The sequence below is a fragment of the Dromaius novaehollandiae genome, chromosome 17, assembly GCF_036370855.1.
Source record: "Dromaius novaehollandiae isolate bDroNov1 chromosome 17, bDroNov1.hap1, whole genome shotgun sequence".
NCBI lineage: Eukaryota > Metazoa > Chordata > Aves > Casuariiformes > Dromaiidae > Dromaius > Dromaius novaehollandiae.
The window spans coordinates 15,691,586-15,715,299 of NC_088114.1; the positions used below are offsets into that span (position 1 = coordinate 15,691,586).

Genomic DNA, 23,714 nt, shown 5'->3' on the forward strand with positions numbered 1-23,714 from the left:
CCAGGCTGCTCACCAGGGGCAGAACCAGAGCCCTGAACTGCAGATGCTGCTAGTCCTCGGTCACAAAGCCAGCAGGGAGAGCCAGGAACAGGATCCAAGAGAAGCGGCCAAACCACCAGTTGGGCTGTGTTATGTTGTGTTGACTGCTCTTTTCCTTCTGTGGTGTCAGAAAGCTACGGCTGGAGGACGGGCATGTGGTGGGGACAGCCCCTCCATGTGCCTCTGGGTGCTGGGGGTCACAGTGACCACCACGCTGGGGTGGGGAGGGAGCCTTCCCCCAGGGCGTGAGCAGGGACCCTTCTCCCAGGGCATGAGCAGAGACCTCTTCCAGCTCTGTCCCTGCTCCTGCAGCAAGAGCATCACCAGCGAAGGGCCACAGTCCAACCACCTCCCTGCCCCGTGGGGTCTCAGACCCATCACAGCCCACTCTCCCCTGCTCTGCCTTCAGGACCACATCAGCATTTCCTGCAGACCCTGGAAACATTAACACTAATTGGATCTGCAGGAAACATTCGCAAGTACAAGCCTGCGGAGAAACCAGCTCCCTGCAGACTGCCTCCAGAGTCACCAGGGCTGATGCTGGGCAATGCGCAGGGACGCGAGCGGGCAGCCAACATCCAGCCCCTGGGGGCCAGGCCTCCAGGAAGGTCTCCACACTACAGACCCAAGTGTGGACCAGTTCAGTCAGCTGGAGAAATGGTTCATTTTTCTGTCCCAGCACAGCAAAGGGACATGCAACGTTTTCTGCCTCCCCCCCTTTTTTTGGTTATTAAACAGTTTAGGAAGGAAACCATGTTGCTGGCCCACCCTGGAGAACTCAAGCGAGCAGCTTGATCCACAAGGTGAAAGTGCTCCGGCTGGGCTTGCAGCAGGGGAGAGGACAGGCAAAGGGCACAGGCATGGGAGTGACACCAACCAGCTCCAGGTCACCCAGCTAAGAGGGATGCGAAGAAGCATGGGATATACTGGACACAGACTATTACAATAAAAAGTAGAAGGTCCGACCTCATTTCTGGGTGCTTCTAGCAAAGTCATGGGCAGTTGACTCCCAAATGCTGTCTCTAAGTTAACAGCACAAGTCTGGCTGTTGCTTGGTCACGAGGAGTGACCAGATGCACCAAGGGTCCTTGGATCCAGCCAGGTGTCTCCTCTGGCTCCTCAACAGAAATACAAGTGCCCTAGCAAAGACTGCACCAGCACCCCATCTTTCACCCTGGCTCAGCAAAAGCAAATCCCTGAAAAGCCGCAGGTTTGGACTACTTCAGGGCTAAGTTATAACCCCAAAGTCATTACTTTTCCCCTTTCTTCTTCCTTTCAAGGGCTGATAAGTAAAAACAAATCCATTCAAATTCAACTCAGTACAATCGAAAACCAACAGTCCCGGGGCTCCTGGCCCTGCCCGAAGGGAGCTCAGCCCTGCGGCAGGATTTGTGCTGCCTGAGAAAGAACGAGTCTTTCTGCAGCTGAATGCCAGCCCTCTCCCCAGCGCTCCGGAGCTCTGCATCTGTGAAAACGCATCCCGATCAGGGCAAATCTGCCATTAAAACTAAAACAGAACATCAAGACCACATCACCGAGATCTGATAAGGACCAGAGACAACTCAGATGGGAGCACGCTCCTGCCACAAGCCGCAAGACGAGCCGGGTGTTGAGAAGAAATCATCGAGAGACAGTATCCTTCAGCCTGAGAGATAGGGGTCTCGGAAAGGGCTCGCGAGGCTGTTTGCCGGCATCTTAATATGACAGGAACAACATTTTTTGTTTTGGCAACTTAGACAAGTAATTCCACGTCAGTCCAGCCCGTATCGAGTGCCAGTGGACTGATCCTACAACACGATGAGAAAAAGGGAAGAGGACTTTTCCAATTGGGTTTTTAAAGGCTTTAGGAGGCATGCTCCTTGGGAAAGCTATACGGCAAGGATCGCTACCAATACGTGTCCGTGTCTTTCCTTGAGGCCTGGGATGGAGGCGGACAGCTTACGGCAGGCAGGGCCACCGCGACGTTGCCTGGGGTAGGCACGACAGTGCTGTTACAAGGCAACGAGAAACACTGGCAGCCCTGGAGGCACTAGATGCTGGGCCGGGCAAGGTGCAATTCCCATGCCTTGACTCACAAGGTGCTTGGTCTCCCCCACCAAAAACGCAAGCAGGGTGCCCTGGGCAAGGGCTCAGGGTGCAAGTGCCCAAGGGGAAGCAAGAGGGAGCATGTCAGAGACGGGGCACAGCGTGGTGCAGGCGGCGGGTCAAAGCCACCTAATCCCCGTGATGGCAGTGCATCCTAGCAAAGCCCCCGGAGCCTGACACGCGCTGCAGAGATGTTCACTCCTCCCCACAAATAAATTTGCTCCGGCACCGCTTGGCATAACTCATCTTCTCCCTGCAATGTAATGAACCCTGGCTTCAAGCTCCATTAAGCCCATCGCATAATCACCTCTCCCCGGCGAGGCGGGCAGCCATCCTTGCCCACACCTCCGCCGTCCCCGGGCGTCAGAGGACGGCAGACTGCCAGCCGGCTGCAGGACGTGCCTGTTTTTCCTATAGGGTCACAACCCTATAGGGAGGCAGGGAGGGCTGCACCGAGCCCAGGGGCTCAGCCACGGCATGAAGCATTTCTCCTCGTCGCAGAGGACAGCCCAGCACGACCTGCTCCAAGTTTTTATCTACTGAGCTATCGGTTTGCCGTTGCTAAAACCCATCGACAGAGACCCACCGACCGGTGCAACCAATTCGCTCTCCCGATGGCTCCTGTCTAGCTTCAAACATGAATGTTTGCAGCAGCCAAAGCTGGAGGACCAAGGGGAGGGAAGTGGAAAAGTCACTTCTCCAGCAGCGTTAGTCACTCGATAGTCCATCACTTCTCATTGTAGCGCGCTCCTGTTATGCCACATTGCATCAGGTTATCACACCACGGGATGTAATCCAACACTGATGCATGAGGAAACCTAATGCAACACGACACATCGATGGTGTGTCCCAGAACGGGCTTTGTTTCTCGGTTTCTGGTCCGCTACTTCCCCCTCGCTGCGGGCAGCAAGTCAGACTCACTCGAGGCTGCAGGGGGAAGAGCGATACATAAAAATACCCTCACTCCAGGCAAATCTGCTGGCTGTGCCACTAAGAGTCAGGTAGTTGGACATCTCTCTATAAATAACGTCGCCAGCCCACGGAGCTCCTGCCAGGTCCCATTGTCCCCAAAGCCACGGGAATGGGAGTAAAAGGATGCCAGAGATGCCTTGAGGATCCTTCAACGAGTCCAAAGGGCAGCTGATTAGGGTAAACATAAATAAATAAATAAATAAATCACAAGGCCTTTGCCTTGCGGAGGGCTGGGAGAGGCAGGGCTGCGAGGAGGCAGTCCCACGGGCAAGCCGAGCGCTGGGCGAGGGAGCTGCTCCGTCGCACCGGTGCCCAGCGCGCGCAGACCCAGCACCGGCACAGCTCGCCCCACGGCCTCGGCACCAGGAAACTCAGCTCTTCTGAGCATTTCCCACCCACGCCATAGGACCGCAAGGTGCTGCAGGTGCTGGAGCTATAGGGGAGACAAGGTGGTGCCGCTTCCAATCACCCAGACCTTCGGAGGGGGGTTTTAAGCCATGGTGCTTGGCACTTTTGGAAACTATCGCCCTAAGTATCACTTTACCTGCCCCACAGTAAATGTTTCCCAAGTACATGCAGGAGGTAACGGGAGTCTGAGGTCATGCAGGAGGCAACGAGGAGCAAGTGCCTGCAAACAGGAACGTTGCACTGACTCATTGCAGGCAGCAAACTCAAAACAAGGGTGAAGGACCATGTTTTGGGCGAGCAAACAGACAGAAGGGAAAAAAGAAGAAAATGAACCAAAAAACCAGTCTGGTGAGAGATAAACAAAAGAAGAAGGAAACCCACAAGCTGAGGGGTGAGAAAAGCGAGTCTGGGGAGAGAAAAGCAGCCAAAAGCGCATGTGAATATGGGGTCAAAGGGAGTTTGCTTAACTGAGCTCGCCCTCCCCGTGACAGCTTTACAGGGCCGCTGCTCCTGGCATACGAGTAAATCCCAGCTGCCATGCGTTTTCTGGGAGGTTTTGTTTAGTCCAAGAGTCACGCCTGGCTTGTAAAAGCTTCAAATCCTACAAAATTAATACCAGAGACTGGAAAACAAGGGCTGGGCTGCGACAACCTTCTCTTGGCTGGCCCCTCCACACGGCTTGCTCCAGGCCCCTTTGCACCAGGACCAGCTTCACCGGAGCCTCGGCACCGCCTGGAAACCCTCGGCAGGCAGAGGGGCCTGAAGAGCACCTCCGCGGGAAGGCCGAACCCACCGCTGGAGATAGGAAGGGAGCCCTTGAGAAACCACCCTCGCGCGTTGAGGGTCTCCAAACCAAACCAGCCATCTCCCCACACCCACGTGGACGTACATGTTATCGGGATACTAGACCATATCTGCCCGCAGCCGTATCCGTTCAGCTTCAGACACCGAAACAAGGCACCTGCAGCAGGGATGCGCTCACCTTCGGCCGCCCCTACGACGCAGGGAGAGGAGGGAGGGCTCAGCTCACCCGAGATCTGCGGGGCCTCCAGAGCTCCCCGCCGCGACTAGAGGCAGCACCAAGGAGTCCCAGGGCAGACAGCACCACGGGGACAGAGCCTTGGCCGCTCACCAGGCTTGGCACCACGCACCAGGTCACTCCTTTTGCACACTGTGTTTAAACTAGCGTGTTTCAGCCCAAAACAACAGCAACAGCGTCTTTTGGGAACTATGAAATAGTCAGCCAATGTCCTCAGGACCATTTATGCATGGGCGGCTCCAAAGTCAGACTCCCCCAGAGTTTTCCCGCGGTCACATCCCATGCTTGGCCTCGAGCAGAGCACATTAAATACCCTGCTCCACAGACAAAAAAAAGGAGAGGCCCTCTCGCCCCAAGCCAACCGGACTTACTTGCTGAGAAGGTGGCTTCAGTGTGGACAGGAGGCGTGGAGGGCAGGAACGGCGGGTATCCCACAAAGAAGGACCGCAGGGAGCGCTCCGAGAGCAGCGGGGAGCGCTGCGAGGGGATGTTCTCGCAGCTTCCCACGCTGTTGTGGATCTTGAGGTTCAAGGGCTTGTTCTTCTTCTTTGCTCTGGAAGGGAGAGGAAGGAGGAGAGAAAAGTGAAGCGCAAGGAGCCCGGGGGGTATTTTCTCATGTGTTAAGACATTTGGAGATCTAAGCGATACCCCCAGGGGAACAGCAGCACCCACAAAACAAGGTGCTGCATGCCCCTAATCAACCACAGACTTGTTATTAACCATTTTTATTAACCTTTTGTTTGCCAGTGACATCAATATAGTCTCATTCATCCACTGTGGCCGATCTCCATAAAGCCTTTGCGAACATACCGCATTTGAGGGCTCTGCCTCCTGCCACGCTCGCCTGAGACCGGCCACGTGGTTCAAAAGCCACGTGGGGGCAGAGGCCGGACAGGTCCGTGGGCAGACGTATGTGCACATGGACACGGTGACTGCTGAGGCTCCTGGAAACACGCCTAAAAAGTCACCCCACTTCCTTCTACCCTGGCCTTGCTTACCATAGCCACGTCCCTGAAATCAGTTGCTGTCCACTAACCCCGCGTGGGGCAGCATCAAAGCTCATTGCTTGGAAGGAGCAAGTTCAAGAGATGTTCAGCACAAACCTGCCTGCACGGATCTAGTTCGTGATTTATGCTATGCTCTATGGCAGTGTGTTTGCTGCCGGCATCTTCACCTGTGGACATCTTCGCATGAGACCCCAGGCCAGCGCATTGTCCTCTTTGGGGACAGGAGGGCTGCCTTCGCTGCCGCCTTCATCGGTGCTCTTCCAAGAGCTCCTCCTTACGCCAGCTCCAAAACCACCACCACGGGGTACCACTCGCTTCCCGAGGTGACCATCACACTGACACCATCCACGTCCCCTCCACAAACACAGACCAGTCCCACCAGCCTCCTACCAGGAGGGAAACTGAGGCAGACCACATTCGGACTGCTCACTACAGCACCCAAGATGGTCTTGCACATTTGTTATGGCTTCCAAGCTCAAGAGGCTGCTCTCCGCGCATGTTAACCCGCAGCAGGGCCGGCCCTGGCTGGAGGTCCCCCCTCGCCTCGGACCAGTGCTGCTCCCCACCGCCTGCGACGGGAGCCCGGGTGGCCGAGGGCCCGAAACGCTCGGCCCCGTCCTGAATGTTAACCTCGCCGCAGGCACCTCCGGGCTCACCAGGGAGCCGCGCTCGACCGAGGGGCTCACCGCACTGCAGCGCGTCGCCCGCGGCTCCCGCTCCGAGTGGACCCAACGGGAACCGCGGGAGCGACAAAAATCGCAAGGCAAAAATTGCGAGACGCGGGGCCGGGAGCAGAACCTCCCTGGCACCGGTGAAAGGGGGCCAGGCTGGGGAATGGCCCTGTCACCGCTCCTGTTACACAAGTGCAAGGTGCAGATTTACCCTTCTGCCTCTTAGGCCAGCCTGATTTAACTCACCGTTACCTTGGCCCAGACAAACGGGAGCGCTGGGAAGCGCTCGCCATGGATCACGAAGCGCTATGGAGGTGCAGACACCCATCCCGCAAACACTGCCCTGCTTTTTCCACCTGCCTTTTATCAAGCACATTGGATTCCCGATTACGGTGCTGTTATTTTAATTAGGGGGGAAAAAAGCAGGAGGAGCAGAGAGGGAACAGCACAAATCGTGACGGCAGCAGCCAGCCGGCTCTGCCGCACGCGGGCACGGCGTGCCGCAAGGTCTCACGATTTGAGCCCATCCTCGCAAGCGCCCCAGCTGCCTTTGTCCCCAGCGGCCGCAGATCTCCGCCGGGCCGGAGCTCGTGCCGATGCCCAGGGCATCTGGACGCGCCAATTGAGAGGAAATGACCACGCTGCACTCAGCGGCCCTCGTTAGCCTGAGAAAATTAAACTGCCCTCTAATAGGCTAATTGTTTCCTCGCACAGGAAAAAAGCCACTGCTGGCTTCGATGCCTCCGCGGGGGCTCGCGTGCCGGTGCCCAGGTCGGAGCAGCGGCGCGGACCGGCTCCAGTGCCCAGCCCACGGCTCGCTGCGCCCGGCCGCAGCCCCGCTGCCCTCCGAGACCCTGGTGGGTGCTCGGCCCAAAGAGCTTCCTGCCACGCAGCAATTAGCCCGCTCTAATCTTATTTTTTTCCACCCATAAATCAGCTCCAGAGCAAATATTTACCGAGAGCATCATTTCCTCACCAAGCAGGGTTGGTGACAGCTCTCGTTATTAGGAAGGATGAGTGATTTTGGGCAGAGAGCTATTTTTCTCCTTCCTCGTTTTTCTGGAAAAAAGAAAAAAAATGCACGCAGACCCACCAATGCTGCAGTGCAACAGGGTGATGGATGGGGTGGACCCAAACGGGCCCCTAAGGCCGGTGGTGGCCCTCGGCACAGGGAGCGGAGGGGACCGGGGCAGCCCCACCTCGGCCTGGCAATTGAGGCTCATTCGATGGATGCTTTGACGATTCGGCGCCCCCCACGCTGAGCACAGGCACGTATCCCATCGCTCCCAGCCGGGATTGCATCGCCACCAGCAGAATTGCACGGAGAAACCCTCTCCCCCACCCCGGCCCCCAATTCTCCACCACGTCTTCTTGCCAAAGGGAGTGAGGGAAAACGGGAACGGAGACAGGGATGCGTTCCCCAGCCCCGGGGCTCCAGCGCAGGAGCCGACGCCGACGGATACGGGTCCTTTCCCGTGGGTAGAGTTGGGGCGCTGGCTCCCCAGGAGGCCGGAATGCGGCATCACGCCGGGAGAGGGAGGATGCTGGGGGGGGACCAGCGGCCCTCCTGAATTGCTGCAGAACCACAGCAGCTTTCTGAAAAGACAAAGACGGGCCTGATCCTGCTCCCCGCGGCCCAGCCGGCCACGCATGCGAGCAAGGACAAACCTGGGTTTGGATGGCGACCCGGGGGCCGCCAGCTCATTTCTCCCACGGGCTGGCGCAGGTGCCCCAAAAAGTCAGCGCCAAACGGCAGCCATCGGGCAGGTGATTTTATGCAGGAATCGGCTGATGCACGACAAGCAGCCGGCTTTAAAAGCCCAGCAGCCGGGTCCAAAGCACTGAATGCCAGCTCCTTTAGGTGTCAATCCCTATTGACGGGATCAGCCCCGCCTGCAACCTGAAACCAGTCAAACGTTTATCGTCAGCTTCAAAAAATAAATATATATATGTGGTTTCAATAGATGGTGAAAGCCACTGACAGACATCCGAGAGAAAAGGCACATCACGCCTTTCAGCTGGGCGCACATCAAGGGCCGCTAGCGGTGGCAGCTTTCCGCTTTGCAGGTGTTTTCCCTGCATCCCTGGAGCCGGCCTTGGAGCTGGGATGGCTCCCACCAATCCGGCAACACAGAGGTACTTGTCCTGGTGTGGGAAAGCTGAGTGGCAGCGCACGAAAGCACGAGCGCACCTGGCACCGGCTCCTTTGCGCACCGTCCACCTCTGCATCGCGCTCCCACCGTCCCCGGAGCCCAGCGGCGCCCATCCCCCGGCTTTCAGGCCTCGAAAGGGACCACGCACAGCTTTGCCAAGAGCTTCCCAGGAGAAAACCACAGCAAATTGCTCATTCATCACCCAGCCTCCCCGCGGCAGCCCCAAACCCGCGTTCCCACCCTCCGAAAGGGAAACCGAGTCTTTCGGCAGCTGCACGAGCAGAAGTCCCGGCAGCCTTCAGAGGCTCGAGCCTCCACGTTAAATAGAAGCGGGAAAGAGTAATGAAATCCATCCGCTCGGCAGGTTCTCGTCACTTGTGAGCACTATTATTAATAATATCAAAATTAAAAGAGGCAATTTAGCAGAAACGGGAGGTTTGCCTCTGCAGCCGACTGATTCAGATCATGTTTCATCCGCTGCTTTGCTCATCTCTCACACCGCAATTTCGATGCAAGGATTTCTTTTAAAGCAAGGGAAAAGCAAGGGGTGGGGGGAGAATCCCGCACTGGCATTTCGGTTAGCTTTCCGCAAAGGATTAAAGATTGCTGCCGCCCGGCCTTAAGTGCACGGCCTCCATCAGGATTCAGCCCGGAAGATTTATGGCCTTTTGACTGGCTTAACTGCACAATACTCTGTATTAAATCAGAGTAAGACGAAGCTAAAGCCCGGCTGTCCCGGGCAAGCCGAATTCACATGTAGCCACAAAAAGGGAGGAAACCTTTGCTTCGCTCTTGCATTTTTTCCTGCGGGAAGACCTGCCTCCTCCGTATGGAGCCAGCGCCGCTTCGGCACCCTGAGGGTTCAAGGCAAACGCACGGGGAAATCCAGGAGATTAGTTTAACCTGCCGGAGCTGTTTGCATGGAAGGAGTTTCCTTGTTATAAGCTCTGAGCTGAAGTAGCTCTATGCAATATTAGCTTGATATTAAAGAAAAGAGAGAACATCTACCAGCTGTTACATTTATCCTCCTCATTACTGTAAGAGGCAACAAAAACCCTTTTCCCCAGGCCAGAGAGAAGCAGGTTCTTCATATCAAAGCCATGACAGTTAAATATTTATTCAAGTGTCTGTCCCCGCCTCCTCAGGATGGCTGGATTTTGAGGTGCAAGTCTTACTGATCTATTATTCTCTTTTTGCAGCACAAAGCATAACTTTTTATCACGGCTGCAAATTATAAAGCTCGGGAATGCTTTGAAGGGAACTCGCACCAAATTGAAAGTTTTCCTCCCCGAAACCCGGGCTCCGTGCAGCGCCGGCCCTGCAGCGGGGACGGCAGAAGCAGCCGCGGGGAGGAGGCGCAGGCCGCTCTGGCGGGACGGAAGGAGCACAGAGCGCTAATTGCCAGGATCCTGAAGTGGGTCCTGTTTTTCATTAATTCCATCTGTTTTCTTTGTTATGTTTCTTTGAGGGCTAGGAAAGGACCGGGGCAGATAAACACCGCTTTGTGCTCTACAGCCACCAGCTCCGGCCAAACGAACATTGCAGAAACGATGCCAAGGTTGAGTCTCCTCTTGCTGGAGCCACTTTCCCAGCAGTCTAGCTCCAGGGCATTTTGCATTTGCACCGAGAGCAGCAGGTTTCCCCATCACTAAACACAGCCCCAGCCTGCCAGAGCAGCCCCAGCAAGATGGTTTTCCCCCAACAGAGGGGTGGGATGAAGGCTGTACAGCTCTCCCTCTGTATAAGATCCCACTTCCATGCTTGCAACACCCAACCAAACAAAGCATGCAACCAAATCAGGCCAACGCCTGCCTGCGGCGGTCCCAACCACCTTGGATTAACACAAGCAGAGCAATGTGCTCCTTGGCCCGGGCATCCGTATGCACCTCTGGTCTTGCTGGGAGGCAAGTCACAGGGAAACTACAGCGCCCGAGGGAAGACCTTGGGCTGCCCATGGCCAGGAAGCCCTCAGGCTTCATTTCACTAATTAGGGCATCTCAGGAGACTGCCAGATCTGGGCCTCCCCGTCCCCCGTCCTGCCGCAGGGACGCCAGGGAAGCAGCCCATCACCCGACAGCGCAAGGGCAACGACAGCGCACTGCTACCTGCCGCGGCGGCGACGTTAATTCTTATCTAAATTCATAATCACGCTCCCAGCTCTTAAAGTGGCGAGAGGATGCACAACTTCTCATTAAAGGACACAGCGAAAAGTTTCTCTTCCAAGCATGTTAGAGCTCCTGCTCCTCTTGATGCAATACCACAGCAGTAATTAACATTAATGACACACCTAAGGAGAACCGCGTCCCCAAGCAGGGGGATAATTGCAGCAGAGAGTCAGTTCGTTACGGAGGCTACACATCACTGTCAAGGCGCTGTGTGCAAACCGTACTTCGAGAAAGCTGGAGACAATCCAGAGCCGGTGCAAAACGCTGCCGCCCTGACTCACCACCAAAGGCACAACGATTGATCAGAAAGATTATTCAAAACAGAGATGGATGCGGCTCATTTTGTTCTCCCAAGTCCCCCCCCCCGACACGCACCTTTTAATTCTCTTCCTGTCGCAGAAGTACCAAGCAGGTCTCTGCGTTTGCAGACAGCATATGGGACAAATAATACAACACTTAAAACACTGCATAGGGGTTATTTGCACATCTTAGTGTCCTGCTGCATACATCAATCTATGGCTGATCCACCATGCCAAGAGCCCACCTGCATTTCCAAGACCAGCTATGTTCAAAGAGACAGCAGTTGCTAGGTCTGAATCTAACCCACACAGAACAAGAAATAATTAATCTACTGTGTAGAGATGCTGATTGGAATTGATACTGGGGAAAACATTGTTATTACAAAGGTTGCAGAGCATTAGAATAAATGACCTATCACTGAGTAAAATTTAAGAACAGCTCAGATGATAAATCTGAGAGACAGGCTAACCACAGACTGCTCAGTGTGGAGGGGACGGTGGAGGCCACCTCTGGTCCTATGTTTCTGCGAGTCAAATTCATTCATTCTTTCACGTCTCTGCCTGTCACTCGGGGCATCCCAGAGGGATGAGTTTCATCCCATCCTTTCCACCAGTTGCATAAATCTGGTCGGACGGGACAGACTCCGGCACCAGTTACAGGTAGGTCTCCTGCTACCACGCTACATGGCCAACACTGCCTCAACCAAGATGGTCCCGCTGGCCTGAGCTGGGTGTGTAGACAAAAACTCCTGTCTAACACTCAACCCAAGCATGGCTGTGATGATGTCGAACAGGGAAATGTCTTCAGAAAAGGTTGCTCACAGCACAGCTTTCTTTGCCTGAAAATACTCAAACCCCTGGTTGGCGATTTGGCCCTCGAGTGAGGGCTCCTTGCAGACATTAGGAACGAGCAGCACCAGCCACCAGCAGTTGCTCCCACCGCTGGCCAGCTGGAAGAGCCCATCCCTTCTGGTCAGCCAGTTCTTCACTGCTGGGATGGACCTTGTTTACAAGAGATTGAGGGCTTTGGAAATCTTAAGTGGAACTGAAGCAAACAATACAAGGAATGCCCTGTTCTAAGTGATTTCTCTGGCACGCGGTATGGAGAACACACCCATAAACAGAGGGCGTCTCAACTTTCTTAGCGCTGGAGAGTACTTGCATACTGTAGAAATGAACTCAGGGCAACGACCAATTTAGAGTTGGAAAGAACACAAGGAAAAAGGAAAACTAAGAAGGGATACGTGCTCTATCACCCGTTCAGATGTGCATCTTCAGCCAGCCAGGATATCCTTATCCTGGTTTTGAAAAAAACGCCATCAAGAAAGAACCTGAACGTCAACAAGCCTAAGGGCAGCGAAGGTGATCGTTGCCAGGCTTTGGATAAGCATCTTTTCCATCAGAGTGCCTAACCCTATCCAAATTCACATCTTGAATGCAATTGCAGAGATACAGGACAAGGAGATCTCCTTGAAAACATACGCAAGCTACTCGTGGATTACACGGAAAGGTTCACAATTAACACAAGAAAATATGTAAAGCCACTGCAACGTACCAGAGCCAGCTCCACAGCCGAGGTTGGGTCCCATTTGCTTGTGTGCACCCCCAGGGAGGGGGTGCCGAGGAAATCGGTGCACTTACACCAGTACACGGGTCACCTCAGCCACCCCAACCCTCTGCAGCGCGATGTGCCCACGTGCCCAGCATGCACGGCAGTGCACTTAGCTCAGTGGGTGGGGACAGACACCCATAAGCAAAGCTGCCTTGCACTAGAGCAGCTTCCCCCAGCACAAACCCTACCACAGGGACACCCCTAACACGCCGTATCCACAGCAGTTGCTTTGCTTTAACTCTACCTGCCAAGACAGCTCAGCGTGTTAGGTCACACTGCTTTAATTTACCATTGATACGACATGATCATCCCCCCATGGTTGCTTGCTGGAGGCTATCTGAAGGCCTTGGAGTTCATTAATTTGGCTAGATACCAGCATGGGAAAGGCACCACAACTGGGAAGTGCTGAGGCTTTGGGCTCACCTCCCCTTCACGCGGAGCTGGTAGGTTCGAGGAACATGGTACCAGTTGGACCAGCCACCCTACTGCAGCTCTGGACACCGAAACATGAAGATCACCTTGAGTCAGCTATTTTGCACGTACCCCTTCAAGGGTTAACGCACAGACTCCTGAGCTTGCTTTTAACTGGCTTGACTTTTGCTCCCCAAGTAGTGTATTTTTAAGACCTTCCATTCAGAGTTTGTTATTTTGACTTCTTGCTGATGAATAATCATTAACTATCCATGAAAGATTTAAATGGCCCATGGAATTCATGAGGTATTAAATGGGCATTATATTATCAGCCACTCTAAATGTTTTGTTTCCGTTTCAAGACCATTCATGAGATGTTTATGGGTTGTGGATTTATGGAAGCCAGGGGATCTTTTTAGGAGTAATGTTCCATACCCTGGAGTTACGGTCAACAGCTGGAGGCTCCGTGCAGGAAAATCTGAGGCTGTAAGCTCAAAAAATTTAACCCCTGCTTCAGAAGATTTAGATATATGGAAACACAAATGCAGGCATAAGGAAACAGTGAATTACACTGTAGACAATCTCCTAAAGACAGAATGTAAAAAAACTTATGCTATCATCAAGAGTAAAGCAGTACATGGTGGCATCCTCTGGAGAGCACACAGCTGCTGCTGCTGCTCTCAGAAATACTGTGCTGTTTTACCTCTGTCCCTGAAGTGAGATAGTGAACCTGTTACTGCAGACCTGTAACACGGCAACAGCTTCCCTCCCCATGCTGCAGGATATAAGGAATATTCATCTCCTGGCCTCAGACCTCCCTCCATAAGCAAGGTCCTTCTCTTTGCTCTCTACCCGCCCTTGCTGACTGCTACAAGCAGTTCCTCGGAAACGTTTCTACCTGCTCAAGCTAGATGGATGCACTTTGCTACGGAGAAGAGAGACGCCTTCTGAAAACAAACTGTAGCCGAAGCAGTTTTCTGAGCAAGCAGATAGGGCTCCCACCAGCAGGAATGGCTTTGGTCAGAGCAGGATTCAACTGACATCATTGGGTGTCCACTCCAAGGTGATCCTCCAATTCCCCTCTACAGGCAGGGGCATCTCTGGCTCCTCTGAGCACAGTTCACCCCCTCCTGATATAAGACGATAAGGTGATGAGATAAATTACCCCAAAAGACACCAGTCTTATTCTTGGGACAGGGGCCCACGCCAGGGTTTGAGGCCCCACCAGAGAGCAGACAGCAAGGGGGCAGGATGGGGATGAATCTAGACTAATAATTAAATTTAATCTAATTCAACTGAATGCAGTTTGCTTTGGCTTTGTTCATGGGCAAGCTTTTGTGAGGATGTGCATTCCCGGTGCAAAGGCTGCGCATTCCCGGTGCAAAGGCTGCATGGATCCAACTCCTTGCACAGGCACGTTCAGCACGCAAGGCGTGCTTGCATGGGGCGGCTGCCAAGACAAGGACCTCCATGCCCTCCTGCCTTGGGGTCCTCCCCAAGGAATCAGGCTGCGGTGGCAGCCTGGGCTCTCCTAACATGTCCACCCAGTTACGCACAGCTTAACAAACCCACTTCCCAGAATTAACTCAGATCTCCTGAGTCCCCCTGTTTGTAGACAACCTACCATCTGGCTAGGCAACAATTTTCCACCTCAAAAAGGGGGAGAACAACATGGTTCACCTACACAGGAGGCTGCTTTATACCAGGATAACGATCACACACTGATGCGACTCCCGCTTGTTGACATCTATCTGGGAAGAAGGGCAGCTTTACTCAGCCTAAATTGCTTCCAAAGCAACCCTAAGGTAGAAAAAGCCATTCCTATTCCAGACTACAGACAGGATTTGATTATCGGGACACAGGCATCTCATGCCATTGAAGATGCTCTACGCGGTGGCAGGTTGGACACCTCCCACATCCTATATCCAGCACTGCAGAAGTCCTTGCACGCCCCAGAGCACCCAAATGGCATTGGCCATGCCATCCACCTCCGTTCATGCAGGGAATTAGATTGCCAGCCTCCCACCAGCTTAAATCAACACCTAACCCTCTGCCTGCGCAACTCGTCCGTACAGGGAGACCCTTGCGCTCCCCGACTCTCACTTCTCGCCTGTTGAGGCTATCAGCTCCCCAGGGTAAGCGTAGCACCTTTTCCCATGTTGGGACATCACACCGCTAATAGAAAACCACAATTAGAAGCAATCCAAGAGCCTCCTGGCATAGCTAAAACCAGAAGGGGGTAATTGGAATAGGCTTCAAGTCATTTTGCGGGGGATAATCTCAGTTTCAATGATCTTCGTGTTTTAGGTTAGGAGTAAAATTCCCTCCTGCAAGGAGCTCCCCTGCAAAGCAGAGTACAGCACAGAAATCAGACCGCAGAAGTGAGGAAATTAAAAAGAAAACCTAGATTACATGTGCATTGCATGGACACCACCATAAAATAAGGATTAGCTGATACAGCGGCCCAGCTGGAGAGTAAGAGAATAGCCCTGCGTTCACTACATCAGCCTGGCAATCTCAGTAAGCCTACTCTTAAGACAGACTTTACTCCAGAAGTTTTACCAAGATGGCCATGGCATGCACTATGCTTAGAGTAACAGCAGCAGGAGCTGGGCTACAACGAATTTAGAAGCCGCGTTTTCACCAAATCCAGGCAAAGTGCTCACCACTGAATCCACCGCTATGCCTGCGGCATGCCGCTGCTCAAGAGCAGAGAGGGGGAAAGAGAAAAGAAAAAGCTGCCTCTTTAATGCACTAATTATTACCCTGAAACACTAATGGGATTAGAAGGCAGGATTTAGTGGTTGCCTCCTGAAAATCATTAAGCACCATTAGAGTAAATTAACCTCCACACTTCTGTGAGCAGCTTTGGGGAGCCCAGGTCCTTTTGAGTCCCCGTCTCTCCGCATCAACGCCATGAACCCCCAGTAGGACACTAGCGCAACAGAGCGCTATTAGTATTTGTTGTCTCTTTCCTCTATTAATTTTGTTTAATAAACTCCCCGGGCTGCGGGGATTTGCCTCGAGCCAGCGACTGCCGAAGAAGGCTGGTGGCAAGCTAATTGTAAATTAAAGTTGCATGATCCAAGGTGGCACCGCACCAACGGGAAGCAGAAACCAAAGCAGCGAAGCAAAGGGACCACAGCCTTTCTGCAGCTAGGACAAGAAAAGGAAAGGTGGATGGAGGAAGCGGTGCCGTCCTGGCCTCCCGACACGTCCGTGAAATAGAGTTCACGATGGACTTGCTGGAAAAGCCATTTATGATTTCAGGGATGATTCACAAGGCACAACACTCTTTGCCTGCTCATTTCTCTTGGCCTGTGTGAAAGAGGTCAAACCACCCTGCTCCACCATCTGGCTCTCATCGCCTGGCCCAGGATGGCTGGAAATCAGCGACCGAAGGGTTTTCTGGAGTACAGTCCAGGCACAAGCGCCCGCCTCACTCCAGCCTCATGTCAGTCGGACCTGGAGGGCGCGAGGAGGACAGGGCTGGGGCGCCAACAGACCCGGTGCAACTAAAGGGTGGATACGGGCCACCTTGCTCCCAACATTTGCTGTTGGTTATGTATAATATCCTGACAGGCAACATCACCTAGGAATAGACCTTGGATCAGATGCTGAAATCTGAATAAAACCATTGCAGAACGTATACTGCTCTCCACAGCTTTGCTCCTGAAAACATTTTGATGCTCACTGGGGACAAACCAACACAAATACGATTTTGGGTGCCTAAACACGAAGGGGGAAGCATCACCTTACACCGGGGCAAAGCCAAGCTGCAATCAAACCATTCCCAAAAGTTAAAAGCTCTTACAGGCAAAAATCTGTCATTCTTCCATCTAGGGGAGAAAGATGATTGCCCTCGTTTGCTTGCCGTAACTGCTGCCACCCAACCACCGCGATGGCCAGGGCCGCCGCAAGCGATGACAGAGGTGAAACGAGTGACACCGTGTCGAGGCGGCGCCGCTGCAGACACAAAATAAACCTGCCGCCTGCGACTCCCTCCAACCTCCCCGTGCCAGAGCGGGAGTAAGCACGGAGCTGGCAGGCAGCAGCGCCGTTTCCGGGCTCGTGGCCCAGAAAGCAAAGAAAGAAGCGACAAGGAGGGATCCCGCGGGGCCGGGGGCTTCGGACGCAGGGCAGGGGAGGCACGGCGAGGGAGAGGGAGCTGCGGCGATGGGGATGGCTACGGGGCAGAGCCCGCGCCGGGAGCTGGCACGCAGGCGGCTGCCAAAGGGCTCCCACCACTGGGGCCGCTGCAGACAGGACGCCTGGGCCCGGCCCGCAGCTCCCTCGCCGGAGAAGGGCTGGATTAACCCTTCCCGCACTCCGGCCGGGCTGAGCCGCGGCGAGCGGCAGCCTTTCGCTGCGCAGCAGCAGCCTCTGCCGGCGCGGGAGCCGCAGAGCCGGCCCGGTGCCGCGGCAAGGCAGAAGCCGCCGCGCAGAAGCGTCCGTCCTCGCCGCCGCCCCGTACGTGTCTCCCAAGGGCGCTGCTGCACGCAGCACCCTCCCGAGCCTGCTGCTGGATTCGGCCACCCTGGCGCAGGACGGCCTGGCTGGTGTGGCCCCTGCGGGCCCAGGCGTCCGGGGCTGCCACCACTTTGCGGTGCACGGGTTCTCGTGCAGCACCTTGCACTAAGCCTTTCCAGCGTCAGAAGTTAGCAAGGAAGGAGGCCAAAGAGCCTCCTGCAAATAACATCGGGGAAGGAAGAGATGCCTGGGAGGTCTTAGGAAGGGTCACATAAAACACCCGGGGCTCACGTTTTGGCTGAAAGATGATTCGTCCCTGTCTTTTGCTCGCACATACTCACACCAACACCCAGCCCTTACAGCAGGGCTGGGCACCATCATCCCCACGCTGCAGCCGCAAAATGAGCCACCCCCAGCGTTTCTGCATCCCGGGTGCTGCCGGAGAGACCCTGCGGGATGTGGGGGCTTTGCAGAGCTGCAGTCCCAGGCTTGCTCCATCTGACTGCCAACTCCACAGCCCCCAGCGCTGCCTCTCCAGGCCCCGTAACCAACCCCGTATCTCCCTGCTCCCAGAGAGGGAGCTCGAGTCCAGACCTGCCTCCCTGCAGAGCCAATGCACACCTGGACCAGATGTGGCCTGCACCGTCCCTGCTCTGCACAGAGCCCTTCCGGCTTGAACCTCAGACCTGCCTTTTCTGGGGCATTTAAATCAGACACTTTGCATGTCATTCAAGGCTGCAAAGGGGCTGGAGGACAGGCAGCAAGCCCAAAGTGCTCCAAAAGGGACCTTCTGGACATCCTCCACCCGGGGACCTCCGTGCTCCCGCAAGCCTGCAAGGAGCTGGTGTCACCTGGGGAAACCAAGGCAAGGAGAGGGCAATGGGAGCATGCAGAGCAGACTAGGATTCAGTCCCTGCAAGCCCAGTATTTTAGGAGCCAAGGTGCTTTTGCAAAGGCTCTCCCGCCCCGTGACGGCGGTCCTGGCCGCACGGCTCGCCCCGCCCGCTTACTTGGGGGTGTGCGCCTCGTCCACGCGGTGGCCCAGCTGGAACTCGTGCGACTTGCTGCGGTGCAGCGCCGTGAAGCCGGGCAGCAGGTGGATGAGCTTGCGGGAGGACGGGGGCGGCGTCCCCGGCGGCTTCAGCTTGTTGCGCCGCCTCACCGGCGGCGTGCCCGGCGGCGTCATGGTGGTGACGATGTTGGGCGTCCGCGGCGGGGTGTGCAGCGCGTGCCGCTGGCGCGGGGACGGCGGCAGCGAGCGGTGGCCGGACTCCACCGGCGGGCACAGCCCCGGGTGGCCCTCCACGGTGAGCCGGTCCACGTGGGTGTAGATGGGGCCGTGGGCCGAGCCCGCGTGGCAGTAGTGCTGCCCGCACTTGGCCGGCACCTTGGGGCTCGGCGCGAGGTGCGTCCTGAGCCACGGCACGGGCTCCGGCTGGCACGCGGGGTTGTTCTCCTTCCCCGTTTCCGGCGTCGGCCACTGGATGGTCCAGTCCTGCTTGGAGAGGCTGCCTCCTGCAACGAGACACACGGGCGCGGCCATGCAGGGAGGCGCGAGACCCCAGCCGCCACGGCACCCCGCGCGCCCCCGGGCTGCACCCCGGCTCCTCGGTGCTGCAAACGCACCGGCGCCGCAGAGCCCGCGGCCAGGACCGCTCTGCTCCTGCCCCAGCACCAAGCCGAGCTGAAGGCAGGGCTCCGAGCAGGAGGCACCGGGCGCACACACCAGGCTGCAGTCAGCACCACGCAGTGGCTCAGGACCCTTTCAGCCCCCGAAGGCTCTGCATGTCTGAAGGCATTGGGGGGGGAGGGGGGGGGGTCACTCCAACCACCCAGGTGAGACCCATTACCTCCAACCCAACCACCCAGGTGAGACCAGTCACCTCTGATGGGCCAGCACCCAACCACCCAGGTGAGACCAGTCACCTCTGATGGGCCAGCACCCAACCACCCAGGTGAGACCAGTCACCTCCGATGGGCCAGCACCTGACCACCCAGGTGAGACCAGTCACCTCCGATGGGCCAGCACCTGACCACCCAGGTGAGACCAGTCACCTCCAACCCAACCACCCAGGTGAGACCTATCACCTCCAACCCAACCACCCAGGTGAGACTGGTCACCTCTGATGGGTCAGCACCCAACCACCCAGGGGAGAGCTGTCACCTCCAACAGGCCAACACCCAACCGCCCAGGGGAGACCTAGTCACCTCCAACCACCTGCCCCAGTCCCGCCTTTCCCTCCTTCTGCAGGGTGCAGAAAACAGAAAAAACAAAGGACGAGAGGAGCCACACTTAATTATCAGTCCCCAACGGCGCGGGGATGAGTAAAAGCCTGTCTGTGCTGACTTCAGAGCGCTGAAGTGATGGACGGGACTCAGGATCTCACCACCTACTTCTTTTGATCGCCTCCTCTAATAAAACCTGCATAAAAATGTAATCTCTTTATTTTAAAAGGACTCCTTCCCCCCAGCCCTGCTCGATTATTAATTGCCTGTCCTGTTATCTATTCACCCTTTTCAAGGGAAACGTTTTACTTCAAACTCTTGAGAGGGGAAAAAAAATTATATAAAGAAGTCTTTTGAAATGAGAGGTTTCAGAGTTGATTGAAAAAGCTCTGGGGGGAAAAGGGGGAGAGGAGTTTCTTGAATTGTTCTCCAAAAGCAGAAGGAAATAAAGTGCTACCAAAGAGGGAGGCAGCGCTGGGAAAGCCACGCTAGCCGAACGTGGGACCTTGGGGAGCTCAGCGGGAGCAGCAGAGCGGGGTCTGCAAGCACCCATGGCCTCTGCTTTCCGCCAACAGGCACAAGGAGCCTTTTTGGTGGCTCCTAGAGCTGCTAGGACAAGCTGTGAGCAAAGCAAGGCAGTATTTTAGGGAAAAGCAGCAAGGGGATCAAAAAAGCCAGAGAGAAATAGATTTCTAATTTGATTTTTAAAAAATCACCATCATTGCTTTGCAAGAAGAGAGGAAAAGGGCTCGCAGAGTGCCGTGGCCAGGCAGCCTGCAACGCCGCAAAATAAATAAATCCTCCTGCAGGCCATCACCCCCCACCACCACCACCAACCAATGCACGCCCAGGGATTTGCACAAATCAGCATGCACGGTATGCAAATTAGCCTGCCCCCCCATTGGCTGGCCCACGCGCATAGATTTACATAACTTAAAACTGCCCGGATGCTGCGGGCCGGCCTCAGCGCTGCAGCGGCCCAGAGCTCCCCCGGCGGCTGCTCCTTCCCTCCCAAGGGAATTATCCCTGGTTAGCAGCGCCGGGAGGCGAAGGCGCCCTGGCTCGCGCGGCCCGGCTGCCGCGGTCCCCCCTCTCCTTCCCGACACACGTTGAGGTGCTGTTTACCTGGAGGGTTGACTGTGTCATAACACGCCTGATGCACTTGCGAGCAAAAATAACCCTGTTATTCGGCTGGCAGGTGCGTCAGGGCTAAAAATACCGCGGAGAAGCTCGGGAAGCGTATTTTCAACCTGGCTGCTTATCCACATGCACACGCCACAGGTACCAGGCCCTCCATGAGATAGAGTTAAATGCATTTTTTCAAGCAAAAAATTACAATAATCCCTAAACTCTAATTTCTGCTAAGTGCTTTGGGAGTTGTTTCCTCAGTGGGCTCCCTTGATCATTACCGCTGCTCTAACGGAGGCGATTTTCATCCGAGAAAGTGGGGAAAGACAAAAGCAGGCTCCTGTTTCCCTGCTCTCCTGCACGCTTCCCCTTTTTCCAAAGTCCCGGCTCGCCGAGTGGCTCTGGGACACGCAGAGCTCCCAGGACAGCCTTTCTCACCAGTGAATTTTTGGAAAAGCGGGAGGTAGGAGCAATAATGTCCGGGAGAGAACCAACACCGTTTCATGCAAAAGGCAATATAAGGTGGAAATACAGCTTTAGGTAAATCAAGCTAAGCAGAAGATGGATGCGAGCGCTTGGGCAGGGATGGGTCTGGGAGGCACCAAGAGGGGAAAAAGGTGAAGACGAGGGAACATAATGCTTTTCTCTCCATCCACCCTCATGCACACCTTGCCGGTGATAAGCTTGCAGAGGCACACGTAGCTCCTCAAGCCTTTGAGGGGAGCAAGGACACACTTTCACCTTCTTCACACCCTTCACACACCAAATGCAAGAAGAGGGGCAGGGGGAAACACTACTGCGAGAAGATGTTTTGGTCCGGAGACGCAGCGGAGCAGAGGAGACCGGGGGGCTTCATTTTCCCGGGAGCTGCCACAAGTTTGCAGGCTGCTCCTCGGCTCTTCCACGTTGCTTCCCGGGGCTCGAGGAGGACACGGGCCACCCCGCGCCTCAGAGGGACGTGCTGTTTTCCCAGCGCTTGCTTTATCAAACCGCACTGGGAGGCTGCCGCGGCCTCCCCTCCCACCTCGCTCTCATGCTTTTCTCAACCTCCGCCGCTCTCGCGTGCTTAATTAGCGAAGCAGCTTTTAGGAAGCACTCCATTAAAACAAAGAGCAAAACAAGCGCTGCGGAGAAGCCGGAGAGGGATGCCCACCCTCAGGATGGAGCTTTTGCATTTTAGATATAGACGTGGAGAGACAGCAAAATGCCACGAGCAAAGCTGCTTTGCCCCCGCTTCCAAAGGGCACTTGCCCGGGTGTGTGCAAACCTCCCCCCGCCCCAATTAAGTGGAGAGGTTCGTCACTGCAGGAAAAGGCTCCACCGAGATGGATGAACGCGACCAACCCTGTGCACACATGTCACGTCCTGCGACATCTTCTTCTGGCCTAACGTCCCCCTGGCCACCCTGGCCCTTCTGGGGTGTCCTTTAAGGACTGGACATTACAAAGCCCTTCTAGAGAGGGAGAGGCTAAAGGGAAGGAAAAACAAGGAAAAAACTCCTGACTGCAAGGAATGACAAAAGGGAGGAGGGAAGGCAGGCCAAAAAATTCAGCGGTAGCTATTTTAAAGTTGCTAGAAGAGTTCAGGGCTTGGTTACCCAGGCACAAGCAGCAGCTCTCAGATGGGAGGTCTCTCCTCAGCAAGGAGATGCCGCGTGGCTGGGCTGATCCTGCCCCATCTACCGTTACCCGCGGCGAGGCCCGGAGGGTTTGCAACAGCATCTTCGGCTTCAGTCATCTCGGACATGACTCCAGCAGTGACACGCTGCCCCTTTGGGTGCATTTTTTGCCCCTTGGGTAGCCACAGGCAGCGAGGACCCTCCGGGGCCAGGGAACAGCTTTCAAGCCCAGCCCCGAGCAGGGTGTTCTGTTCACTGCTTTATTTTTTAAAATCTGCCTCCCCCCAATCCTGGTTTGCCTTTTTTAATCCCTCTCCAAGTCACAGCATCCCTGCTCGGGGTTTCGGCAGGGCGCCGAGGTGCTCAGGAACCGACGCGGTCCCGCCACCCCGCGCAGCCTCCTCTCGCCCTGCCCGAGCCCCGCACCCGCTCCGAGCCGCCCCAGCCCTCCCGAGGCCGGGAGATGCTCATAAATATGCGGCGACAGCTCGTTTTTCTCCCCTTAGACAGTTAATAACCTCCGCGCATAACTCGCTAGTCACACACCATCAACTCCTCAATCCACAGTGGCACTGCGCGGCTCTTTCTTAATATTAAATTAAACCTGTTTGGAGTTCAAAAGCGATGCCTCGTCTGCTAATAAAATACTGCCTCCAAGTATAAGGTTTCACAGCTGCCATGGAGGAAAATCCAATACAGACTCGTTAACACAATAAAGCTGGGTTTTAATATAGGGTTTGTACGGTATTTGATGAAGTAACATGCTTTCGGTTTGGGAGCTTTCCAGGGTAAGACCAGCTTCTGCTGTCTCACGTGGATCAGACCTCAAGGACAGAGCGTGCATCTCCTCCTCTCCACAGGACTAAGATAAGCCACTGGTTTTATAAAGAAAGAGGCATCACCACCCCGAGCTTTGCTCCTTTGGGAGCAGGGATGGACAAACCACGAGGCACACATGCTCCCATGAGGGACCTCTCGCCGTTTCAGCAACTCCAGCACCCACCAAGCCGTGATCCCGGCCCGACTCCCCCAAAGGCGGGCTTGTTCCCCCTCATCACACTCCTTTCTGCTAAAATTCGTTGTACTTTGGGGGAAAAACAGTGACCAGCTTTCCCCTTCCCTCCTCCGCCAGCCCCCATCCCCATGGAGAACTGGCCTGGGAAATTGGATGCCTCTAATTAATGACTCAATAAATAGAGATTGATGGGAAAGGTTAATACTGTACCTCATTCCAGCTTTATTAATACTAATCTTGGCTTCTAGAAATCAGCCACTCTTGCGCTTGTGAATAAATTGCATGATGTTTTAAAGAGGCAGCAACTAGTCCATTAATGGTATTTTAAGACTAGGAGTATCTCTGTTTAAAAAAAAAAAAAAAGGACAAAACACACATGCAATCCCATATCTGCTG

At 55.0% G+C, this 23,714-nt stretch overlaps 1 protein-coding gene across 1 annotated transcript in view; it reads right to left on the bottom strand.

Annotated features, from left to right (window-relative positions):
• The window catches only part of KSR2 (kinase suppressor of ras 2), a 91,427-nt gene that overhangs the window by 57,551 nt on the left and 10,162 nt on the right, over window positions 1–23,714 (bottom strand). The window contains exons 4-5 of the mRNA XM_064522327.1: window positions 18,342–18,846; window positions 4,915–5,096 (exon numbers count right to left, since the gene is read on the bottom strand). Of these exons, the coding sequence (XP_064378397.1) occupies window positions 4,915–5,096; window positions 18,342–18,846 (687 nt within the window). The remainder of the gene's footprint in view (window positions 1–4,914; window positions 5,097–18,341; window positions 18,847–23,714) is intronic.